Source organism: Larus michahellis, chromosome 8 (genome assembly GCF_964199755.1).
Source record: "Larus michahellis chromosome 8, bLarMic1.1, whole genome shotgun sequence".
Taxonomy (NCBI): domain Eukaryota; kingdom Metazoa; phylum Chordata; class Aves; order Charadriiformes; family Laridae; genus Larus; species Larus michahellis.
In genome coordinates, this window is record NC_133903.1 from 49,396,327 (window position 1) to 49,420,427 (window position 24,101).

Consider the following 24,101-nt stretch of genomic DNA (forward strand, 5'->3'; position numbering starts at 1 on the left):
AATGTTCCGTTCCTGCATTATCACCTGCCATACTTATTTATTGCTCATTTTCTCTACAATTCTCAATTTCCACAGTACAGCAAAATGTTTTTGTCTTCTATTTTATGTTCTATTAAAAGAGAAATTGAACTCATTGCTTTGGCTTTTACCATGGCACTTCAAGTATAAGGCAGGTGCCTGGTAACCATCTCACTTTTATCAGAAGTTCGGAATGAATAGTTCCCATTACCTTTTCCTCTGCACTAAATATTGGTTCTTCACAGCAAATGAATGAAAGATTTGTTGTTAATGATTCAAACAAACATTTCAAAATATTAGGCTGGATATTTCAGCCCTAACTTTACTTAGAATTGTATTTCTGATAAATTGCACATCCTATGCTTTTATGTCATATGTAAATTTAAGCAGTACTATGTATTTTTAAAAATATATGTTGAAAGGTCTTTAAAGTTGCAAGGCTAAGTGAATGAAAGCCAAAATTTAACCTGACGGTGCTGCATCCTGGTGCATTCTCAATTATGTTATGTCACAGGTTATTACATCTTGTTAAATTCAACTTGGCTAGCACTCTTCAGACCATTAAAACATTCTTAAAGAGATGTTGCATTTTCTGATTACAGTTTTTGGCTCTTATTTGTGTAGTCTTGTGTTAACAGTCTGATTTTCAAGCACATTTCTTGGTGACACTCAGCTTTGTCTGTGTAGGGCTCTTACTACTAAGTACTTACGGCTGATAAATGCCATTCTTAACAGAGGTGATTTTCATTCTGCTTCGCTCCATTAGTTCAAAGTACAAAATTGCAATGAAAAGCTGCAATGTCCTCTTGGTAGTTTGACTCTGCTTTGAGTTCAGTGCTGCCCATATTTGTCTAACTTACAGACTCATTTTGGGGGAAAAAGCCTCAATTTTATGTACTTTTTTTTAAACCTGCCAAGGTTAGGGACCCAATTCTGTGAACACTTTTCATGCAATCAGTTCCACCAAATGCCCATCACCTGAGGAAAGAGAATGACCTGTTTCAGTATGAGATGCAATGCACAGCTCTGGTCATATTTTGCAGCCATTAAACTCAATACCATGGACTGTAGTGGGAAAAACCTACAATTCAGTTGTTTTAAACTGCCACAAAACCTCCCAACTGCAAAATTCATCGTGATTTGCACTGGTGATGGGGGAACTATTTTCAGGCAACTGCACCTTTTTAAGATTTTGAAGTTCTCATCAGCACCCCAGTAATTAAGTATTTATAGATGCCAAAAACGCACCTAGCAGGAATAGACCCATTTGTTTCCTATATGCTTCAAACCTTCCATGAATAAAGTAGTACCAAGGGTAACCTTTCATGAATACAACCTTAGGGATCACAGAGCGCCCTCAATCAATGCAAGGAACTCATGTTGACAGAGTATATGGGAAACAGATTGAGGTATTAAAGCACATAGCCTCTGGTGTTTTAGATGTAAATACTATAACCATCAAATATTTAGACTGTTATGTAAGCAGTATGTCATTTTTTAAACAGTTACTGCTTGGAATAAATCTTTAAGGATGGAATTTTTGGAAGTGCTCTGTATTGGCCTAACTTTGCTCTTACTGAAATCAATCATAAAATTTTCACAACTTTGGAAAAGGACTTTTCTGTTTATATGTTTCCACAGCACTAAGCACAATGAGTCTTGATCCTGGCTGGGGCCTTTTGGCTCTGCTGTAATCTAAATAAATTGATTTATAGGAGATCAGTCAGATAAATGATGAGGAAACACACACACACATATATAAAAGAGCTAGGGTTTTTAAATGATGCCTTAGCAGTCCCTTGGAGCTTCTTCATTATTTTCTCTTTCTTCCTAAAATTCATTTGCCTGCCTTTATTTTAATTTAATTTCCTTGTTATTCATTTTTCCGCAACATAATTCTATGCATTTTTGATTTCCAGTAAAGTAACCAGTCAATAAAATTTAACTTATTTACTTTCTTGCCACAAACTAATCCCATTTATTTTGCACAATAAGCACGTAAGTTTTGGGATCTGATTCACACTTTCTGTCAGCACAATATAACCTCTCCTCTATTTCCACAAAAGCTGTTGCTGATAAGAATGATGCGTAACCCACTCTATATTCCCAGGAATAACTGCCTTTGCTGGACTGGGAAAGGGGAAGAGTGTGCATTTCTTTTATGGCTTTGTAGAGTAGTTAGGTCTGTTTCTTTTGTAATGTCAAGATATTCACATAAACATTAATTTACCCAGGGACTAACTTCAGAAGCAGTTACTTTACTTTCAGATACATGCCAACCTCAAAACTGTCTAAAAGCATCTTATTTTCTTCCAAAGAGCTATAGTAAGACCAAGGCAAAACTACGTCTGCGTATCACTCAATGTGGGATTTTAAAAGGTCAGTATTGCAGTGTCTTTTTCTCTGTTTTCTCCAAATAAAATGCTACAAGTTATTGAAATGGAGGCTATGGTTCCACAGATAATTCTCTAGACATTTTCCTAGCAGCCACTACCCTCATTCCCTTGCCCCTGCTCCAGCCACGTATTGCTACCTCCCTCACTGCTCCTCCAGTCGGACCCATGCAGCTTGTTTTGGATCTACGTGATGAACCAAACCAAGACTAAATCCTCTTTCTCTTCCTTGAAAGTTTCCTTTTAACCTGGGCCAGCTCCCTGTCTGGTGATCCTGTGCAGAGTTATGGCAGCACAAGGGAGAGAGCAGCTGTGAGGTGCCAGATCTGCACCCGGCAAAGGCTGCATTGACGCACACCTGTGCCACGGGAAATATTTCTGAACCTCCAAAAGCATTCTCACCAGATCCCTCAGGAAAGCAAGAACAAGCACACATTATATTATAGAACTGGCAAAGGAAGAAACTTCACAGAATACCCAAAGTTGTAAAATAGGCCAAGGAAGGAATCGGGTAATGCTAACAGCTTGTTCATCTTCTTTACCTATATTCAGGTGATGTTATCACTAACCCTAGCCCGCTATATATTTTATAGTAAGCAATTCTAGTCTTTCAGATTAGCAAGCTATATATATATTTAATGCCTTATTCTCAAACTGTTTCACCACAAATGACAGCTCATTTCACAAACAGCTTATCTTATGGCTAAAGATATATAAATACATACTAAAAATGCTGCTGAAAGTCTCTGAATGTATAATGCAGCCTGGTAGACATGGTAGTGATTGTAACACTGCATTGTAGACACAAATGTTAAAGAAACTTGGCAAGAATCAACACATTTTAGCTGCTCAAAATTCAGATTTTCTCAGCCTTGTCCCCTTCTGATGAATGGAACATATGGGAGTATTGTTCATAAAACTTGCATTGCTTCTCTCGATGTCTACCAAAATTCCTCATCATGACAATATTTACCAAGATACATATAGATTCAAACTTGAATTAATTACCTAGAAGTTTTTCTGTACTCCCAGGTTTACTGGAAAAGAAAAACGCTTCAGAAGCAATGTGTTGTGAGTATTTAACAGTAGATGTTATAGCAACAGAGGTAGTGGAGTGCTTGCTGGGGAAGACAGCTATCCAGTTAAAAGCCAACAATGCTGAGTGAGATAAAAGACAGGGAAGAAAGTAGCTGCTTTGCCAAGAAGCAGTTTGAAATCTGACATTATAAACAAAACACATGTAAGTCTAGACATAAATCCTCTCTCATATGCTGAAGGCTCCATAATATTTTAGCTAGCATTATTACTTACCAACAAACAATTCCTGAAATACAGCATCACAACTGCAGAACAGCCTTTAACCTTGTGTTCATCCACTCAAGAACCATGTTATTTATTATCCTTTATCCCTTAATTATGGGGACTTCACCTACTGCTCTCTGCTCATTTGAAATGCAGAATAAAATACAATGGATGTCTGAAGACTTAACAGGTGTCAACCAGATATTTGCCAGCTACCGCTACTATTCTACTGGGAGGAGTTGCTGTTCTATAAATACTAATTAGAGTTTTGCACATGATCTTGCTGAAATACCTAAGGTGATGAGTGGCCAGTTGTTACTTTTAAAAGATTAGCACAATTTGAAAAACTAATGTCCCCAATGAGGCAATGCTCACACTGAATAATCAAGAGTTATAGCTGTTCTCTGCCCAAAGGGAATATTTGCTCACTTCATCATTTGGAAAATCTGCTGCCTCTCGAACAACTCACTCTTCTATTTCACTTTGAGAAACTTGTAAAACTTCATGCAATCGATGTAATAGTTCACTATATGTACTGAAATGGTCTTCCACTGGTATGCCCACATGCTACACTTTATGAATACCTTCCAAGGACAGAGCTTTTAGTATGAAATCATGATTAAGAAACTGCAACAAAATTAGGTTGCACTTAAATGAAGCAGCAAAGAAAATGACAATTACGTTATTACAGACTATTACAATTTCCTCCGATCCATCTCCCTTCAAATTCTTCACCTCCACAAGTGAGACAAAGACCCAGGCAAAACAGAAGAGGTCTCTATTATAGCAATTAATTTTGTTAAATTTGTAGTAGGTTTTATTGAGAAAAAACACCAATTCTCTAAAATCTTGGTGTAATACTCCTGAACAACCAGCTAATTTTAAGCAAAAATGCTAAGTGATCACATGCAGCACATTCCACTGGCTTGAAATAAAATCTGGAGTTTCATCTTGTCCAATTTACTATGAAGTGCAACTGATGTAACACCGTGTGACACAATGCTGCATTTCTACCTATGAGCTATGATTCATTGCAGTGAAATTTAACTGATGCAACTGACACAACCCCATACTATTCAGTGTCAACATCGCAACTCCACAAAAAAAGCACAGAAAAAAAATGGGTAGAGGGACTCAGAACTTAACCTACTTAGTTCTTTTTTATTTTTCCTCTATCCCTCTGGGAAAGAATATATAGTAAACCCATTACCGTGTATGGGGAAAGTAGGTTTCATTTTAATCAGAATTTATCCTTTTGGTTTTTTCTTTTTTAAAAAATAATGTTTTTCTTTACCATGAAATCTGTTTCTTCCTTATCCTTCAGCATACTGCTTCCCCTTTTTAAGTAGCTCATTACTGGAAATGTTTGGCCTTACTTCAAAAGAGAAGAATATGTCAACACCAGAACATCTGTGTCCACATAGAGTGCTTTGATGACAGTGATATACTCCATTTACATCAGTAACACTGAGCTGAACCTTGATGCTGACTGCATTTAAAGATCTTACCCCACAGGGCAAGAGAATACAGGTCAAAAACGTTGATCTGTGTTTGACACACTCTCTACTTCAAGAGCACTTGGCAGTGATTTGTTCCAGAGTCAAGAATCAAACTCACAAAATGTTGCAGAGCTCGGAGCCATTTTCGCGTAACCACATTCAAAACAAACATTAAAATTCACAGTCTCTGGAGAACAATCTACTTTTGATATGCAGGATTTTGCAAGCAATATGGTCAAATTCTATCCTGAATACAGGGGGAACTTTCCCATTTAAATCCAAAGGGCATAACTCAGGCTTGAATATCTGTTATTAAGAGGAGTACTGTATGTACATCTCCCAAAAGCAAAAAGATGTTTTATCACCTTAGAACTCAAATCTGATTGTATAAAAAAGGGAGTGGAATAGTTTCATGTGACACAGCATTGCTTCAACCAGTGTGGCCAGAGGAAGCTGGGAGAATTTCAGTATGGATCACATGCTTCCACAGGCAGGCACAATAATGAGGAGTTACTCAAATATTTAGTACAGAAGAGTTCAGGGATGAGAAACTGAGCCCTGTTATAGAATATTTGCAGACCATGGCTGCTGGTAATCTTCTTCCGTTCAACCTGATTTTAAAGCCTTTTGTGTTTCTTCAACTTTTTGTAATTAATATATCATTTTCTAATTTAATTATATGATATCCACTAAGCTGCTATGCTGACTTAAATCTTAATTTCAGGTGGAGAGTTCCAATAGTTTCCTTCCACGATTCTGAATCCTGAGTACCCTCATGTAAGCCTCAGCACTTTTGCAGCACTGAATGATTCAGTATTGCCTACTAGGCTAATATAAACGAAGTATCAAACAGGATCCAATCGATGCAGCTGGATTTTGCCCTGTTCGTGTTCGAGGACCACAACTACCTGTATGCTGCATTAGCAACTGTGAGTACTAGTAAATCCTATTTCGGCAAACAGAAAGAGAAAATTTTGTTTACGGGTTTCACTAGAATGCCATGGAAACAGATACAGAGGTAATTTTAAAAGGCATAATCCAAATGGAAGACAGCTGTAATAGAAAGCACATATCTGAAAATAATGTACGTGTTTTCCCACTTGGAAAACACATGCGTAACTCCTATTAACATCAAGACAGAAAATTATATTGAGTAGACCCCAATATCACTAAGGTCCCTGATAACAGTATGAATTAATGTGCACCTTCAACGTATAGCAAGCTGTTTTCATACACAGACTATCAGAAAAAAAAATAAAAATACCTTAATAGAATAATGATCTCTTTAAAGAAAAAAATTACAGCTAGAATTTCTGAAAGAGGATTAAAGTATGGTAGTAACCCTGTACAAGAAAGTTGCTCAGCACCTGCTGCCTACACTGTGCCTGGCTCCAGGCAATGTTATTCATTCCTCACTTTCATGGGAGCAAAATACATCCCCTAAAAATATAAAACACAAAAATAAATAGATCTCCGGGGAAATGGAAGAGAAATCTGTTTTAAAAATAGTGAAGGAGCCTATGTTCTAGAAAAAGCCCATTTTGCATTGTTTTGTAAGATTTACACTTTAATTTGAAACCAAAGTAAGGCATAAAATTTGTATGAAAGCAATATCTGATTTATAGATAAACTTAACACACAATATACTTAGCTGCAAATACCAGACCCCAGTGAGAGAAGGAAAAGGTTTTGAAAGATGATTAAAGTATGCTTGATAAATGTGGCTCTGAAACGCCCCAAAAGATTTTTCTGAAGTTAAACAGTAAACACAATTAACATGACTTTTGCTACAAAAACACTAAACACAATGGATTTTTTTTAATTAATTTTCAATGTTATTACATGCTCTTATTGAGCTGGAATTGACTCCATCCACTAACTGTATTGTGAGACAGCTCTTCTGTCCATATGACCTTACCATCTAGGTAAAAAAAAAAAAAAAAAAAAAAAAAACAAAACCCCAAACAACAAATAGCCATTCTGTTCATATGAAGAGGAAGCCATACAATAACAACTTATGACCCCCAAAAGTTAGTGTCTTGTGGATGGAAATTTTGTGTCAGTTACAGTATTTAAGATATATTTATAAGGCTCAAATAATGAGCAGATTGATCAAACATATTATTAATTAACCAGTAAAAAGTAGCAGCTGTAAAGGCTTACAAGAATATATTACTGTACACTTATGGCCTGACCTTACTATCCATATTCAAACAAGTCTCCTAGCTGAAGGAAGATCATATAATTCTTGGGAGTCTTGCATGCATTAGGACTCATTAGATTTACATATTAATATTCACAGTAGACATTTCGTTACATTTGCTTTGAGAAATGTACCATCTATATGGGTATTCATGTGTTTGATATGTGCTTGCCTTTCTGTGTTGTATACATTGGGCAGCCCTCTTCTGTCTTAGATAAAGCAGACCCGTCACTGCTCATTCACACGAGGTCAGCTCACATGGCAGAGCTCACATTCTTCCACTAAACTCCAACCACCCCAAAACAGGGAGAACAAATCCAAACAGTCTTTTGTAATCAGTCCAGGCCCAGTCCATCTTCCACACTGGAAAGACTGCTAGCTGACACAGGCCAAAACTGGGCCAGGGACTGTCCTAACAGTTGGGCAGTAAGGATGTCACTGAGAAATAATTTGGTCCAAGCCCTGACTGCTCAGTTTGCTTGAATGGACATCAATTCAGTCATGCTACTTGAAACAAAGCATTACAACGCACCATCAGGTGTTCAAGACCAGGTTGGATGGGGCTTTGGGCAACACTAGATGATCTTTAAGGTCCCTTCCAACTCAAACCAGTCTATGATTCTATGATCACAGCAAGGCTGGAAGGGGCCTCCAGAGTTCATACTGACCATCGGCTCCAAAGAGAACCTTTCCTCACAACACTGCTTTTGCATCAAAGTTCTCTCCTACTCTTCCCAAAAGGTGCACCTGAGCCATAAGGTCTTCGCTACAAGAAAGTGCCAAGTAAAACCCTTTCATCTCATTAAGTATGTCTTCGAAAGGATTACTTACCATTTTGGTCTGCTTGTGGATTTCACCATAGGAGCCATCCCGTCTCTGTAGAGGCTTTTTGTTTTACTGAAGTTGACGACATTGAAAATTACTCTCTGGGAGTGAAGGAAAAAAAAAAAGGAGGTCAGGTATAAATTATGAAATAGTTTATCTGTGCATTGCTTATGCCAACTGCGTAAAAATATATGCAGAAAATATATGGAATAGATGTGTATCTTATGAATTATTGTTACTCTCCATAGATCTCAGAGATACCTTCTGCGTTCCTAGTATTTTAATAGTCCGTGTTGTTTTCTACTGCAGTGATATACATGGAATGTATATTTTGAATTTAGTGTGCTAGTTTTTCAGTAGGTATCCTAGCCATTCAGAGAAATAGGTTACTCAGATCTGAAAACAGAAAAACGAATCCAGTTTGCTGCAGTTAGTGCTAAAGAGGTTGGTGGAAAGCTGGGAGACCGGGTAGCAGTCCTCAAGAAAACTTTCCCATTGCTTCATCTCTTAAAGTTTCTTAGTTGCTTCTTTTTACCACCTTAGGCCTCAACACAGCAGCGGGGTGGGGGGGTGTAAGATTTCTTATTTTCTCTCCCCAAAGAAAGGAATGTTTCTCTTCACTTCCCTTGGAAAAAGGAAGAATTTCCCTCTGCAAAACCTGTACAGGACACCCACAGAGTAGAAATTGCATATAGCCATCGTTCATTTGAATGTGATAGAAGAAGTGTCCAATTCTGATCGTAGTTTACACTAATAACTTTGGGAAAACGGTATCAGATTCAACTTAACAGTTCAAAGGAAGAGCAAAATCTAGATCTTTACTGGTAATGCACTGATACTGAAAGAAAATTCATGCTGGAAGAAGAAAAGAGAAAACAGAGACAAAACCTTCTTCCTTACCATCTGTCTGCTCTAAGTCGTTTTATGCAAAGTTACTTATACTGTTTCTGTTAGGAAAGTCTAGGTTGGATCTCGCTCATCTCATGTATTACATTTGCTTTTCAGATATTAAATCCAGTATATCTTGTTTCTCATACTCTTTTAATACCCAACATTAATGTACACAGAAAAAACTGAAACATGAACACTAAATTAATTTTAATATAATGTTCCGGGATATACTAATACATTCCATTTGTACCTCTCTTTAAATTTCTTTTCCACAGGTATCAGTGAAGACAGGCCACTAAAAATTATATTTACCCGTAGGTATTCACACATTTGTTTTTCAAGCTATTACAATGTTTACACTCTTAAATAATGGTTCATGAGAAGTCTGAGAATTAAATGGCCACTCTTTGAAGCAATAAGATCAATTAAGCTTTCATATGTAAAATTTCGCAAAAACAAATCTGGGCCTTCCAGGCAGTCTGCTCAGACGACAGTGAATTATAACATTAAAGTGAACGCAATCAGCAGTGGGACAACGGGAGCCAGGCACATTTATACGTGGGGCAGGTAGGAATCCAGGTAAACTATCTAGCCTGAATTAAGTATCTCCATACTCAAGAAAAATCAAGAAAGTGCTTTTGAAGTGAGGTAGTACTGAAGACTTTGTAAACGGAAGCACAAGCTGCTGCGTAAGCAAAGTCTGCAAATTAGTCAAAATCTAAGAATAACCTATAGGCTTTACTGGAAGTAACTCAAAAAACTAGCAAGTTGAGAAAAACACTTCTTAAAGATGTTAATTCAATTTTGTACCAATGTTAATTAGCAAACTACATATCCGTGTACATGAGTTTTCACGTATTTTGTCTATTGCAGCATTTTGAGATTTTCTAATGGTCATGACATGAGCTTATTTTTATAACTCTTGATGAAAGCATGCACTTAATTTACAAAATGTTGTATTTGTAATTTTAAGTATTTCAGAGATCGCTTATCTGATGAAATATCCATCTTGGAAGGTCTCTAGTTATTTTCCATCTTCTTATGTTTACAATATATGGCTCTAAGCTAGATAACAGTATTTAGGTCTCTAAATATTCCATACTCTACATGGAAGCATTTTCCCATATTAGAATGCTGAGTTTTCCCTCTGTTACTTAACTCTGTTCATATTTGTGAAAACAAATTAAGTTGCAACAAATTGGTTTGTTAATCTTGATGTTTGCATGGAGTGAATGAAACAAACAAGATCTCCAAACCAATTGCCTTAAACTTTGGATGCAATCATGCCACTGTTGGAAAGAGAAAGTTGCTAATTTTGTTACACACTGACTCAGAGCAGACAGCTGGTAGAGAATGTTCTTATTCCAATCAAGCTTATTTTGTATAATGAGTTGGGCAAATGTACACAACTGGGTAAGCAACGTATATAAAAACAAAAATATGCAGCTCATTTAACAAAACACTGCAGATTATAACATTTCAGCCGCTCATGTTCACCACGGAGTAAGCACTTCGCAATGCGTGCAGTGCTCTCAGCAGGGTATATAGTTAGATTGGCAGAACCAAAAATTTAACAGCACAGAACAGAACTTTATCAACATACACCACTGAAGTAATAAAGTACACAAACCGAAGCGCTCAAATAAGCAGCTGAACTCATTCAAATATTCCTGGTGACAGTTAAAGTAGTCCATGCAGCTCAGGCAGTGAAGTGTGCGAAAATGTAATGACTACAGTATACACACCTTCGCCGGAAAAATACGTGGCTTGCTCAATAAGGTATGCAAACATCTTTGACCTGAATGCTATAGCAAAAGGTTTGTGATACAGCAATCAAACGCTTGCTGAACAAATCTAATTTTTAGTCTAATTTTTGTCTATCCTGACGTTCTTTAAGTGTCTTAGACACTGTAAAGAGCAACAGGAATAGATACACGCTACACACAGTAAAACGCTCTTTCCTAAGAAAATTATCACTATTCTGTATGTTTTTATGAATTATAGGGATGTCCAGTAGGCGGCATATAATGAGCTATATGATTTAGATAATCAAAAATGAAAAAAACTAGGAATTTTTTCCTTTTTTAAAGAATTGTGAAGTTAAGAAAATAAGACTAGATGAAACATACTTACAAGTTCCCTGGAAATTGCTCTGGTCTCCAGAGCATCAATCCAGAGAAAAATGGCAGGATTTGTTACAATAAAAATACTCGTATTTCTTTTGGAGGGTATGAATACCACTAAAAGCAGCAATATTCAACGTGATGCTGTACCCAAAATGATGATTGTGTGGTTTCGCTTCAGTTACGATTCAATTTCAATCTATCGCATCATTCTGACAAGCTGATCTGCAGCTTCTGGGCCGGTGGAAGAGGCACGGTGCAGAAAAGCCTCTCGGGACACCAGCAGGTAAAACCACCCTCTGTGGGGAGCGTGCGTCAGGAGCTATTGTGGCTTCACAGCGTGAGGGAAGACAACTGCTGCAGTCTCGGGCTCTGCGCATGGACTGCCAGATCTGAGACAGATGTTGGAGAACACGAGGGAAGGCAGGTATGTTCTGCCTGCTGAGGGAGGAAGATGTCCTCTTTCCATAATGTGTGCAGTAAGCCTGCATTTGGGGGTATCTTGCTGCTAAAACCATTAAGAAAGAAAAGTGAGGAAAGGCTTGGTCCTGCCTTTAGCCTTAAAATTTACTGATTGAATCTGCTTTTCCCAATAGTCCTTTGCAAACTTATTTCAGGAATTAAAAACCACAAACAGGTGTTAAGGGCCGCTCAGTGTTTTTAGCATGAGCAAGACAAAGATGAACCTTGAACACGAGGGGGAAGACATGGCTGAAATGTGTCACACATTTTATCTCATCACCAGAAGTTTGCAGTTTCCTGACTGGGGCTGGAAGGAGCTGCTAGTTTCGGTGGGGGGCAAGCACACATCAGGGTGGTTCTGGATTTGAGCTGAAGGCATCCAGCGTGGATAGTCACTTGGACATTACATTCCAACTGGTCTGTGTGAGCACAGGGTGAACTGCGATCTCTTAAACATTCATTGTTCACCCACATTCCGGCAGGTTTTCTATCTGAACCTCCCAACCGAAGCAGATATCCAAAAGAAAAGTCACATCTTTGCCAAAGGTTAAGTGCCTTCCCCCAGGATAAGGACACCCTTCAAGGAGACTGCCAGGTTTATTTTGTATGGTTTTCCCTATCCGACTTCTCAGGAATAGCTGAGCTGCTTTGGCTGACATTAAAAGAAAAAAAAAACCCAACAAACAAACCAAAGAACACCACAAAATTCTGCCTGAGGCAGACACCTGGTGCAGGAAATTTTGTGTCAAATCATTACAAGTATGAGAAGTTATAACTAACTGAAAATAGGGTTTGCAGTAGGAAGTGTCAGGCATTCTTAATATTGAAGTAATCCATATATTAAATATTAAAAATTATATCATATATTTAATATTAATAGCATAAGAATGCTAATTCAGAGGACAATGCTTCATGCTACAAGGATGATACAAACTTCACTATGAGCCACTAAAGTACCTGGGGACCAATTGTTTGAAGTCAGGCAGGAACAATTTCATCATTTAACCAGCCGAAATAAGAAACTGGGCACTGAGTTGTAATACTAAGACCTTTCAGCTGAAATTAAGTCTGAGCTCTTGCGCTCTGAACAAGCATTTAAGATTCAAAGGTCCTGGATACCACGGGGCTTTGCTTCTCTTTCACTGCTTGATATCTTGATTTCCTCTCCTACCGAGTCTTTGGGTGTTACAGTGTTTTGTGAATTCCTGAAACCTGCAGCTTTCTGGGAGATGGGTTCTTGCCTTTGGCAAGAATCTTGGTTATCCTTTCCTTCCTTCCTTCTTTTTTTTTTTAAATCCTGTCTTCTATAAATGTAAGTTTTCATCCCTTTAAAGGGCAGATCTACTTCAGAATAGCATTCTATTAAAAAAAAAAAAAAGCAAACCAACACACAAAGAAAAGAAAAATGAACTTTCCAAGCCAACCCCGTGACTTGTGAGATTTTTAGTCACCATTTCTGAATGTGAGAAACCAGCAACGTGGGATTGCTGCCTTCTCACAAAAAAGTGCTGCATTTCAGTATTTGTGTCAGAAGGTCTTTGGGATCTTTCCTGACAAAGCACCTTACACAAAGCTATACAAAAATAAATTATACTGGAGGGAGTTCAAATGGAGAGGAAAAAAAGTGTCACCTACAACTGTTACCAATGCTGAAGAAAACAAGTAATATAACAGTCAAGTCTGTACAAAATCCCCAGTGAAAACTTACAAATCTCATTTTTCTGACCTTTTAAAATTTAAATCATTCATTCCTGCTAACATTTTAAAATAACCCATACTTTCTTTTCCCCTTTGTAGGAACACACGTCCTTTCAAATGGAAAATTTTTTTAATATTGATAGCATTTACCTTTTTCCTCTTCAGCTAAGGAGTTTTCAAAACCTGCTGATGCTCAGGAGGGGAAAATAAATACTCACCTACTGAGGGAGGATGTTAGGGACCATCTAGAGCTCCACCAGCCTCGCTAATCAGTTGCACCTGTGTCTTGTTAACTGGAAATTGTCAAGTCCTTACAAGGTAATGAAGTCTTAGGAAAGTGATGCAGAAAATAGTCTACAGATTGTGAATTACAGGATTTTTTTTTTTCCCCTTGGTAGCGCTTTTCATTTAGTTGCTTAAAAGAGAGAAACGCTAAAGTCTGGGGTGTTACAAAGAGCAACATTAAAATAAGACTCAAAGGATTTTAGTGCATTGAGACCCCTGCTATACTGCTACGCTAACTATGAAATGAGGTTAGCATTTATCATGATATTTGTCTGTGTATTTGAGATATTCTTGGTGTTCATGCTAGCCCAGCACCTATAAGCTGTATTAGTGTTTTACAGGTAATTGAGCATAACTGTATCATAATGACAAAAAATACTTTTGTAAATAATTACCAATTTACGCATCTGCCCTGTTTATCTGTCCTTTCTGGCAGTTCTTTCTTTGCCTACAAACTAATACACTTAAGCACAGACCCACAGGAGATGTAAGGCAGTGTTTCCCATTTGGAATTTCACTGTCAACATCAGTGTTATCTCACGCCGGTCTAGGGCAGGAGGATACTGTGGAAAAGGCCATCTTCTAGCGGAAAGCTTTCAAAAGGATTTGCAGAGGAATCGCTATTCTCTGTTTAGTGTCATGCCGTGGACCGACTGCTAGTCTGGCTTCTGTGCATGACCTGCCGGACTTAAACACTGTGAGGGCAAGAGTCCCTCAAGTTTTCCCATTCGACCTTTCTTGGAAAAATGGCAAATTTCTAATTGAACAGCTTCCCCTGCCAACAGAAGTCAACTTTCTGTTAAAGTTTTTACTTTTCATCTGAACATCAATAATCTGAAACTTTCAACTGAAAACTCAAAAATGTCCATTTAGAAAGCCAGCGGCAGTGTAATTAGACTGACTCACGTTCCTTCCTCCCTTGGGCCAAAATTTCCAATAGAATTGCAAATGTGTCACAGGACATATATTGTATTGTGTTGATTCATCAAAGGAAAATGGTAAGGGTCCTGACAGGGCATATAACCAGGGTACAGAGGCATTTAAAGCAGGTTTGACGCTGAAACCTTCTTGCCAATTTTTTCCATTCTTTGTAGCAAAAGGTCAAAATATTTGCCAAAAAAAAAAAAAAAAAAAAAGGCATTTTTGTTTAATCAGCTCTGGAAAAACAGGTACTTTTATTTTCTCTTTCCTATCTTGTCAGATATGCACAGTCGTTGGCAAAAGAGCCACTTCTAGTTACATCGCTAGGAAATTGCAGAGTTACAGGAATATGTGATCAACTTTTTATTTGAAATTTGACAGGTGCCTGGGCCCAGTTGGTCTTGTCATTGACTTTCTCCATATACATGGGTAATATTTTCAGGATCAGTTGAAATATAGAATAAGGAAACAGTGCATGGTCTTTTACTGAGACTTTCTCAACTAGCTAAATTATTTCCTAATATATTCCATGCCATGTTACAGCCATTGCCAGATGACGTTTGAAGTAGAGTCATGTATTAAACTCTTTCTACATAATTACAGAAGCTATCCATGTTTAGGTTCTATATTCTTTTCAATCAATATTATGGCTGCAGGTGGATAGTAACAGCTGGCTGTTCTGGAACGTGTTAGCAAAATTTGCGGATATCTTACATCCCTCAAGAGGAAGCAGCTGAAAAGACTTAGGTTTTCCTTTTCCTAATAGAAATTATTAAGCCGGTGAGAAGAAATGCTGCAAAGTTTGGTAGGATTTAAAATAGTAATAATAATTATGTGTTCTTGGTGGTTCAAAAAGACAACGCTATCAACGAATGTTTTCTGGCCCAAATCCTGCTCATGGTGCAGGGCCCACAGGAGGCCTCAAAACAATGAGATCAATCTGGAAAAAGGGAAAAGAGCCAGGAAAAGTCACCACATCGTTGTTATAGGGAACCAATGTAAAAAAAAAAAGCCCATGTTTATGAACACCAGCATAAGGTGTGCCACTGAAGACCAGAGAATAGTGGCAGAGATTGTAGGTTGTTTGGTTGGACTCGATGATCTTAAGGGTCCTTTCCAACCGTGAAGATTCTGTGATTCTGTGAATGAAGTGCCAAACACTAAGTCCATGTGGGAGCGTTCTGCTCGCCCGTTCTTTCTCCTCTATAAAGTCTACTTCATAAAGCACAACAGTCAGCCTATGATCCAGAATCAAAACCTCCCTTACCAACAAGAGATACCCTTACCAACAAATTAGATGTTTATAATCATTTATAATAGAAACCAGAGTGATGCGCAGCAATAATTACTCAAGCTTAAAGCATGGAGGTGGAGTGCTGAAAACTGACACTCTCACAGAAATACTGTGGCAGTGATATTTGTATGGATCATGATTTTGCTCAACCCTTGAAAGCACAGAAGGAAATAATCACAATTTAAATAACGTGCAAATACAAAGGCAGCAATCCATCTGATACCCAGGCTGGAAGATGAGAATGAAAAAGCCTTTTCAAGTGCAGGTCCTTGTGAGAAGCAAAAGGAAGATAAAGAAAGCCCTGTTAAGGGAGAGATTTAGATGAAGCTTTTCCAGCAATTGTTTACTTTGGATTTTTGCAGCTGGTATTTTTCACAGTTAAAAGCTATTGTTTGTCTGGAGCTTGTGGGAAAAACTTGTGGGGGAAAGCAAGGAGATGATAACACGTAGAAAGACAGGATGTATGGGAGAGCTCAAAACCAGCACCGATATATTTGGCTCGGTGTTCTCTGATGGGTTACAAAAGCAAAGACATTTTGATGTGTACAATCACTAGTTATTGCTGCCAGTGGTCTTGGTTACATTACTGGGATCGTAGCCTTGCAAACGTATGAAACCTCTCTATTTACTTCTCCAGTAACTAAGCACAGATGAGCTTTGTGTGTAGATTATTCACTGAGGTCCTTGGTTTTCTCTTATTTTTAATTGAAGCACTTTGGTTGCTATTACAATGAAACCTTTGAACCGTCTGTGTTCTTCCATGCTTGGTTCTGAATAATAATGGAATAAAGGTTTCCCCGTATTCATAGTTCCCTTATATTTAGACAGTATTGGAATTGGATCCTTACTGGAGTAACTGCAATGCTGATGAAAAAAACACCCAAAAAAAGGGTTTTGTGGAAAAATATAAACTATATGTTATCAATTTCATGAAACTAAGGGATATTGTTATAGTGTGCACCCTCTTGTTTTCTTTTGTAAAATTAATAATCCCTTTTATTTTTACTGCAGAGTTAAAATACTTATTTTCTGCTCTTTCTAGCTGGGTCCTTTTGCAATACTGCAACATTCACACAATTCGCTCATTTCTATAAGAAAATGTAATCGATATGTTAGTGTACATTGGAATCTTAACATTGACAACCAGTAGCTTGTGGTATTGATTTGAAAAAAACTGCTCATGATTTCTACAGTGCTTCAGCACCATTTCTTGTATTTTCAATTTCACTACCTTGAATTCTACTCCAAGTGTCCAACTCATGTACTAACAGACTATTCAAAGTTTTGCACTTCAAAAGAAAACCCAAGTGTAAGTGGAAGGAAATCTGATCTAGTTCCTGCTCTTTTTGCGTACCTGTCTATTTGTCATTTAGAATAAGATCTGCCTTAACCAGCCATAATAGTACAGGGATATAGGAATTGTCCTCACAGCTTTGAAAAATCCTATTCTGAATCTGAAATACTGAATGTTAGATTCAGATTATGGTCTCTGTCTGTTTGCAAGGGTGATTTGTAGTGTGCGAGTAAACAAGTTTTGGCAGTGGCATGAACAGCACAGCTAAACAAAAGAACTGGGAGGATTTCAATAGGAAAGTGAAGTGTTTTAAAGCGAAGTGCCCTGTGCTGCATGTGTGCAACACAGGTGTCATTCCTCCCTGGCACTAACCCAAACTTGAGGGCAATGGTAAAGCATCACTACTGGGACGTGCAGTATAACTGGAGCCCAGCCAGTCAGGTCCTTTTGTTTTCAAATGCCATAGGTAAAACTTACGTCTTGTCCATCGGAGCTTTAAACATGGATAGAAGAACATTAGTATTCAGAAAAGCTCTCAAACAGATAAATATTAAGCCTCACTTTTAAGCGTTCCTAGAGACTTAAAGTTAAGCAAACATACACACTTCCTTCCTGAGTAATGGTGGATTTCTGATTCAGGATTTAAGACAGTCTAGCAATATAGGAAAAAGATGCTGGATTTGCCGAAGTCCCATAGGCACGATTTATCCTTAGCAACTGATCACTGTAGATTGGAAGTGACGTTCCTGCAGCTTTGGGATGCAGGGACATTTTTATTACTGCTACAGATCAACTTTAAGTGTAATATTGTTTTGTTAGTTTATGTAAATCAATTTGAAATGCTGTATGAATAAAAGGAATTTGAAAATGGATCGCTCATCTTTATTGGCTTTGAAGTACTGAGTTTATGGTACTTTGCTGAAACTATTATATTGTATTAAGTTATAAGAAACATTGCTCAGACACTGAGCAAGTCTCAGCACAAATTCTGGTAATTTTCCACCGAAAATGAATCGCCAAAAAGAGATAAATATGGTACAGCGCTGAACATCTTCTCTAAAGAAATCATATCATATATGACCAAAGACCCTTTCCATATCTTACAGATTTGATTTTACTTCAGCTGACTTCCAAAAGCTAGTGTAGAAATCTGCTTCAAAGTGCCCTCTTGGTAGAGAAAACATCACATTTAGACGGCTGCTTCTTCTTCTGCAAAGCAACAGCAGCGGCAGACTACGGCTATGAGGCTACTACAAATGCTCGGTGCATTTTACCAGGTCAGTTCTGCACTCTCTAATATGCCGGCTGGATGCAATACTCAAAGTTGCTGAAAACCCTTCTGGGGAAATGTGAAAATTGATAACATTGCTTCATAACACAGTATTTAAATACAACATCTCAATATTAACCATAATGCTGCAAACGATCTTTCAAACATTATGTGGTTAAGATTTTCCTGTTGGAAAAGACTCAGGAGTTTTATTTTGGAAACAATATGTAAATATAATCCCTTTCAGATTTAGAATTTAAATTCTAATTTAGAATTTAAATTCTAGAATTTAAAAATCATAGCAGCAAAAGATACAAATTATTAGCAAAAAAAATTTGCACCGAAGATACAAGATATTTCTCAGTTCCCTTACGAAGTAATCGCAGCTGATCATCTTTAGTTTTCCAGAGTATCATTTAAACTCTGCTTCTCAAAGCACTCATGCAGTTTACACTTTTTTTTTTTAACCGCAATGCATATGACAAGTCTTCCTTTGATTTTACTTAAATCTATAGTTATCACGGCATGAACACTGTTCCGACAGCCAGCCTACAACCATGGATCAAAAAGTCAAAGATCTGCAAAAACTACTGTAGTGTCCAAGCATGGGGAGGGGGAGGAACCCACTTATCACAAGGGAGGCAGGAAAATATGAATAAAAGGTGTATGCAGTGGCATGAGTAGAAGACTTCCAATAAATAAAAAATACTAATATGAACATCAAAAATAACGAGGAGTTTCCCAGAAAATTGGGCCAGCACTCACTCAACAAAACACAAATACCCATTACATGGGAGAATGCTTTTCTGTGCTCCTTACACACTTGACACAGAATTCAGCAGGAATTTTAGATGTGCCGGGAATGAAGATTTAAGCTGTAAATGTGACTGTGAGAAAGAAAATGGTGATTCAGATTTGGGGTTTCAGATGCAAGAGGAGCACACAGCATGTCTCAAGAGGGTAAAATACGTGGCTTAGCACTGCCCCAGTTCTGGATCAGTAGGGATTTCCTTGGCATAAATCAAAGCAATCTAAATAGTGCGCTTTCATCCCAGCTACTAAGATCCCCAGAGTGGGAAAGCTGAGTCACTCGCTCCTGTGTTAGCACCGATTACAAAGTTTGCCACCAAAAGCTCTCCAAAATGGGGACCTTCTTTCCTCAGGTGACAACTGCAGCACAACAGACAGAACCTGTCCATGCCACAAACTCAGACCAATATCTGTAGATAAATAAACTGTTCTCATGAAGTAGCGCTTGTGCTTTCCTTATGGATAAAGGCAGTTCAATGGTACTGTAAAATTATTTGTTTATACCATGGCAACTTTTATTAAACACTGACATGAAAATGTGACCAGGAAGATTTTTCTCTTCTAAAAAATGCCCATCTTCCAAAAAGGTATGGCAGTGAGGTACCTTCTTTTGGAGAAAACAATTCCTTTTCTCACAGTGTTCCTCACAGCTCATGCTTTAAGACTTTTCTTCCTCAAGTAATTGACTGAAAAAAGCATGCCTATAGGAAAAAAAAACCCACCAACCTTGCAGGATAGATTAAAATTTTGTCCAAGTTTGTAACTCTATTACGCTAACCATAAACCAGATTACACGATATTTTACTAGAACACTGACAATTCTAAAACCTATTAAAAATATGAACAAATCAATAAAGATAAAGCTGAATTATACATATAAGGAACATTTTCTTTATTGAACCATTCTTATAGATCGTTTTGCAATAACGTTGTTCTAGACATTTGCTTGGATGATCTTATTGCTAAGTTTTAACGTGATAACTATAGTAGTTTTGCATTATGTCCTCACCAACAGCAAACAAGCAGAAAAATGGAAAGACATTCAGATATAAACATATATGAAGCCTTCTGTAAATAGCTTCGGGGTTTTAATCACATTAGCGGCGTGTTTATTATTTAAAAAACTCTGCTAAAATGCAGCTGGGAAGAGTGTCTTGTTACAAACACAACCACTGGTAACTATTTTGAATTACTGTAGTTACTTACTTTTGCTTAAAAGACCTGTGTTATTTGGTAGAATTAGTAAAAAACTATGGTCCTTTATATCTGCATGAAATGTAAACCTGAGACAAAGTCTGATAAAGTTAAAAGATCTGTTTCAGTGTTTATAAAAATATTTTCTTTGCATTTCATAAATTTCTGTATATAAACACAAGATTAGCCAAATAAATTATAGTTCAAAACCAGGGAAGCTCTTGTCCCAAGAATTTGGTATTGCTGACCACAACTGGGTTTTAAGATTTGTTTTAATCTTGATAGATGTTTAAGTGAGCTAAAAGGGTTACTTTAGCACCAGAATGTGTTATGGCAGACTTCATTGTGTTATATATACATAAATTTCCCAAAGAAATATATCATTGCATATACAGATTTTTCTCACAGAAAAGCCAGGGCAACTCAGTTCTCTTTGCTTCTTTCACCCCTGGGATGACCTCTCACAAGAAGAATTGTCAGTGCCTTATTTATAATGGCAGATTTCAGGTTTGATTCTGGCAGCTTTTGATCTCTTGATGGCACAAAAGCTTTCAAATACAGAAAAATCTGATGCTTTTTTGGCATCCTGCAGTGTGCCTAAACCTCAAAAGCAAGTTTTAGTCCCAGAAGTGAATTACTGAAGCAGTGTAAACAAAACACAAGCGTCACAAAATGATGAATATCTCGAACAAAATATCTTTGTCAGACAGATGACAACTTCAGATCACTCGAAAACCATTTGTAAAAACTCTGCAATCTGCAAACTTCTGTTTTACAACCTAAAACTAAAAAGTACGTGAAAATAATGAATTATTAAAACCTCAAATATTTTTTTTGACATCCATATAAAAATTCAAACATATCCATTCTTTTAAATGTTTGGCCCCTGTAAAAAAGATTCCTGCATGTTTCTACATGACAGAAACGCGTATACCTACCTACTTACAAAATAACTGTCAGCAAATAGGATACAAGAGCTTCATTGAAAACTGTCTTCAATGAAGCTCTCCTATCTGATTTCTTGAAAAAGAACAGAATAAATGAGAGAAAATATTTGGTATCATTCGAAGAAATAACTTTTGATGAGTGTGTGACAATGACAGTTATTTTATCCCTAGAAACCCCTTCTTGGCTAGAATATATTGATTAGGTGAGACCTGGAGACAAATGCAGAATACGAGTGTCCTAAATTTCAAATGGGAGAATGTCTAGCTTTTTTCTCTATTAATACGTTATTCTTTAACTCTTAGCGAAGCTTAAGGGTTTTTTCTTTCTTGTGGTGAGGGAAGGGAAGGGAGAGAGGAGGGAGAGGGAAGGGACCACGCTATCCTTCACAAGGTGGTGGGTTGTCTGGGTTTTTTTAGCACAAAGATACAATAAAACTGGCTTGCCAATTTTCAGTTTTCTGTCCCTCAGTGTTGCCTTAAGGTTGCAGTGGATGCCATAAAATACTAGATCTACGCGTCAGTCTATTGGGCATCATACATTACTATTTTTAAGCAAACTGGAAATGGAGATAAAATGTTGTAGGCTTGATACTGTAACCTTTTTATACAAGCCATAACTACATTAACATAAAGATAGTTGCTATAATATCATTACTGGGAATCAAGGCACTTTGAAAATGTCTGTTCCTTATGCCAATTTATAGTGGAGTTAAATTAGCAATGAAGCACTGTACTAGTACCACGTCCATTAATAAAAAATAATAAAAAAAAAAAAGCACAAGAGAAATGTGAGAATACCTTTGGAAACAATTCAAAGAGATTGGGGAATGACAGCGGAGGATTTGCCAGACTAATGAAATTCCTTGTTCCTAACCTTTAAATACCTGCGTGTACAGTACAAGGCTCCATTCTGACTAAATCTGTGCTGTTAGGTTTACAAATAAACCTGCTAAGCCTTTTGCATTATTGATCAGCGATGGCATGCTTAGCCCACACGTCCTATTTACATTCCATTTCTTTTACACTTCCAAGATATAACGTGTCTTTTACAAAACAAGAGCTCTTTCCATTTAGACCCTGCAGTTTGTGGTCTTCATGCATTTTAATGGTTGTAAGCAATTTAGAAGGTTAGTCTTTGAATAGTAGATAAAACTGGCAATATTTATTGGTAAATAAATGTCTAATTATAATAATTTAGGAACATTTCCAATATCATGGTTTTTCTAAATAAATGGCTGGAAAATTATCTCCTTTGTATACCACTGCTACTTAAATGAAAACTATGTAACAACCTACATCATTCTAATGTTATAATGAAGAGACTTTGCACCTATTCACACAACAAGAACGCTTTAATTTAAAAACAGAAAATAAAAAATGGGGATTCAAATATAATTAATTCATTCCCATGTTCTGCACAGAGACAAACTGAGCCCACCTTTCCAAGGCTAGCAAAAGAGTGGCTAACACAGCCCCAAAGACAAATTGAGACGAGGCGAGACAGGTCTTGAAAAATTTCTTGTTTCAAGACACATTAGGAACAATTGTGATTCCTTTCGCCTGCTCCTGACTGACTGGAGCAAGAGGATGCAAAGATCAAATCCTCTTTAATAGTAGGTGTGATACAAACCCACACACTTCCTGACCAGAATCATCTTATAAAGTCCTAGAAAGATCTAAAGAGAAACTTTTAAAACAGTTCCCCGGTTTCCAAATCTGCTCAGCACATTCATACCACAAGGCAGTTTTAAACATCAGTGTTTCTGAAATCAGAAAAGGAAAATCATCAGCCACTTCAAGCAGGTCCTGCTTTGACATCAGAAAGTCAATTCACTCATCTTAGCAGCATTCAATTCTCAACAACATTTTGTTCTGGGTCTCTGTCAAGTTATTCTAGGCTGTGAAATTGTCAGGAATGATGGATGACTATCAGCCTTCTGCTATCTTCTTTCCTTCTCCTTAGAGATTTGCGGCTGCTGACTGCAAAGCAAATTCCTCTCTTCTTTTTTTGCACAACATACCAAATGAACAACAGTAATTATGAGAAAGCCTACACTACAATTATTTTAGCACTTAACTTTGTATTGACATCTGTAAGAGACAGAGCTCTCTAGATTGATTAGCAATGATATAGCTTCCTGCCTTTTACTAATATTGCTGCAGTCATCCTTTACATGTAATTTGCTCAAAAAAGCCCCACTGTTTTTCTCTCTTAATGTTTTAAATTACAAATTGAACTAATTACAGAAAATTTCTAATACTTTATGAATATAGGATATTATTATTATTGTACCACTGTTTCAAACTGTATAGTACTCGTAACATAATCAAAACTGACATAAGAGAATAATTTAAGGATCTTAAATGAGATTTTTTTGGGGAAGATGCTAAAGCTGCATTATTGTTCCAGGTTGAAATCCTTACTTGAACAAATCCTGTTTGGCCAGCCACTTGTAGCCCTGGTATGTAGAGGGGAAAATTTTACTGAAAGCAGCATTAAACCTATATACACATTGACAAAATATGATGTCAAGTGTAAACTAAGTGCAGGAAGAAACATCTGGTCTGAAAAAAAAAACAATTTAGGGAGGAAAAATGCAATAGTGAGAGTAAATAAACTGGGACATCCTTCAACCCCACGCCAATTATAATCCCGTCTCTCATATTTCTAT

General features: G+C 37.2%; 1 protein-coding gene across 4 annotated transcripts in view; it reads right to left on the minus strand.

Moving 5' to 3' along the window:
- Positions 1 to 24,101, minus strand: part of LOC141747155 (BEN domain-containing protein 5) — a 969,363-nt gene that overhangs the window by 717,376 nt on the left and 227,886 nt on the right. For all 4 annotated transcript variants that reach the window (XM_074596964.1, XM_074596965.1, XM_074596963.1 and 1 more), the window contains exon 4: positions 8,247 to 8,341. In XM_074596964.1, the coding sequence (XP_074453065.1) occupies positions 8,247 to 8,341 (95 nt within the window). The remainder of the gene's footprint in view (positions 1 to 8,246; positions 8,342 to 24,101) is intronic.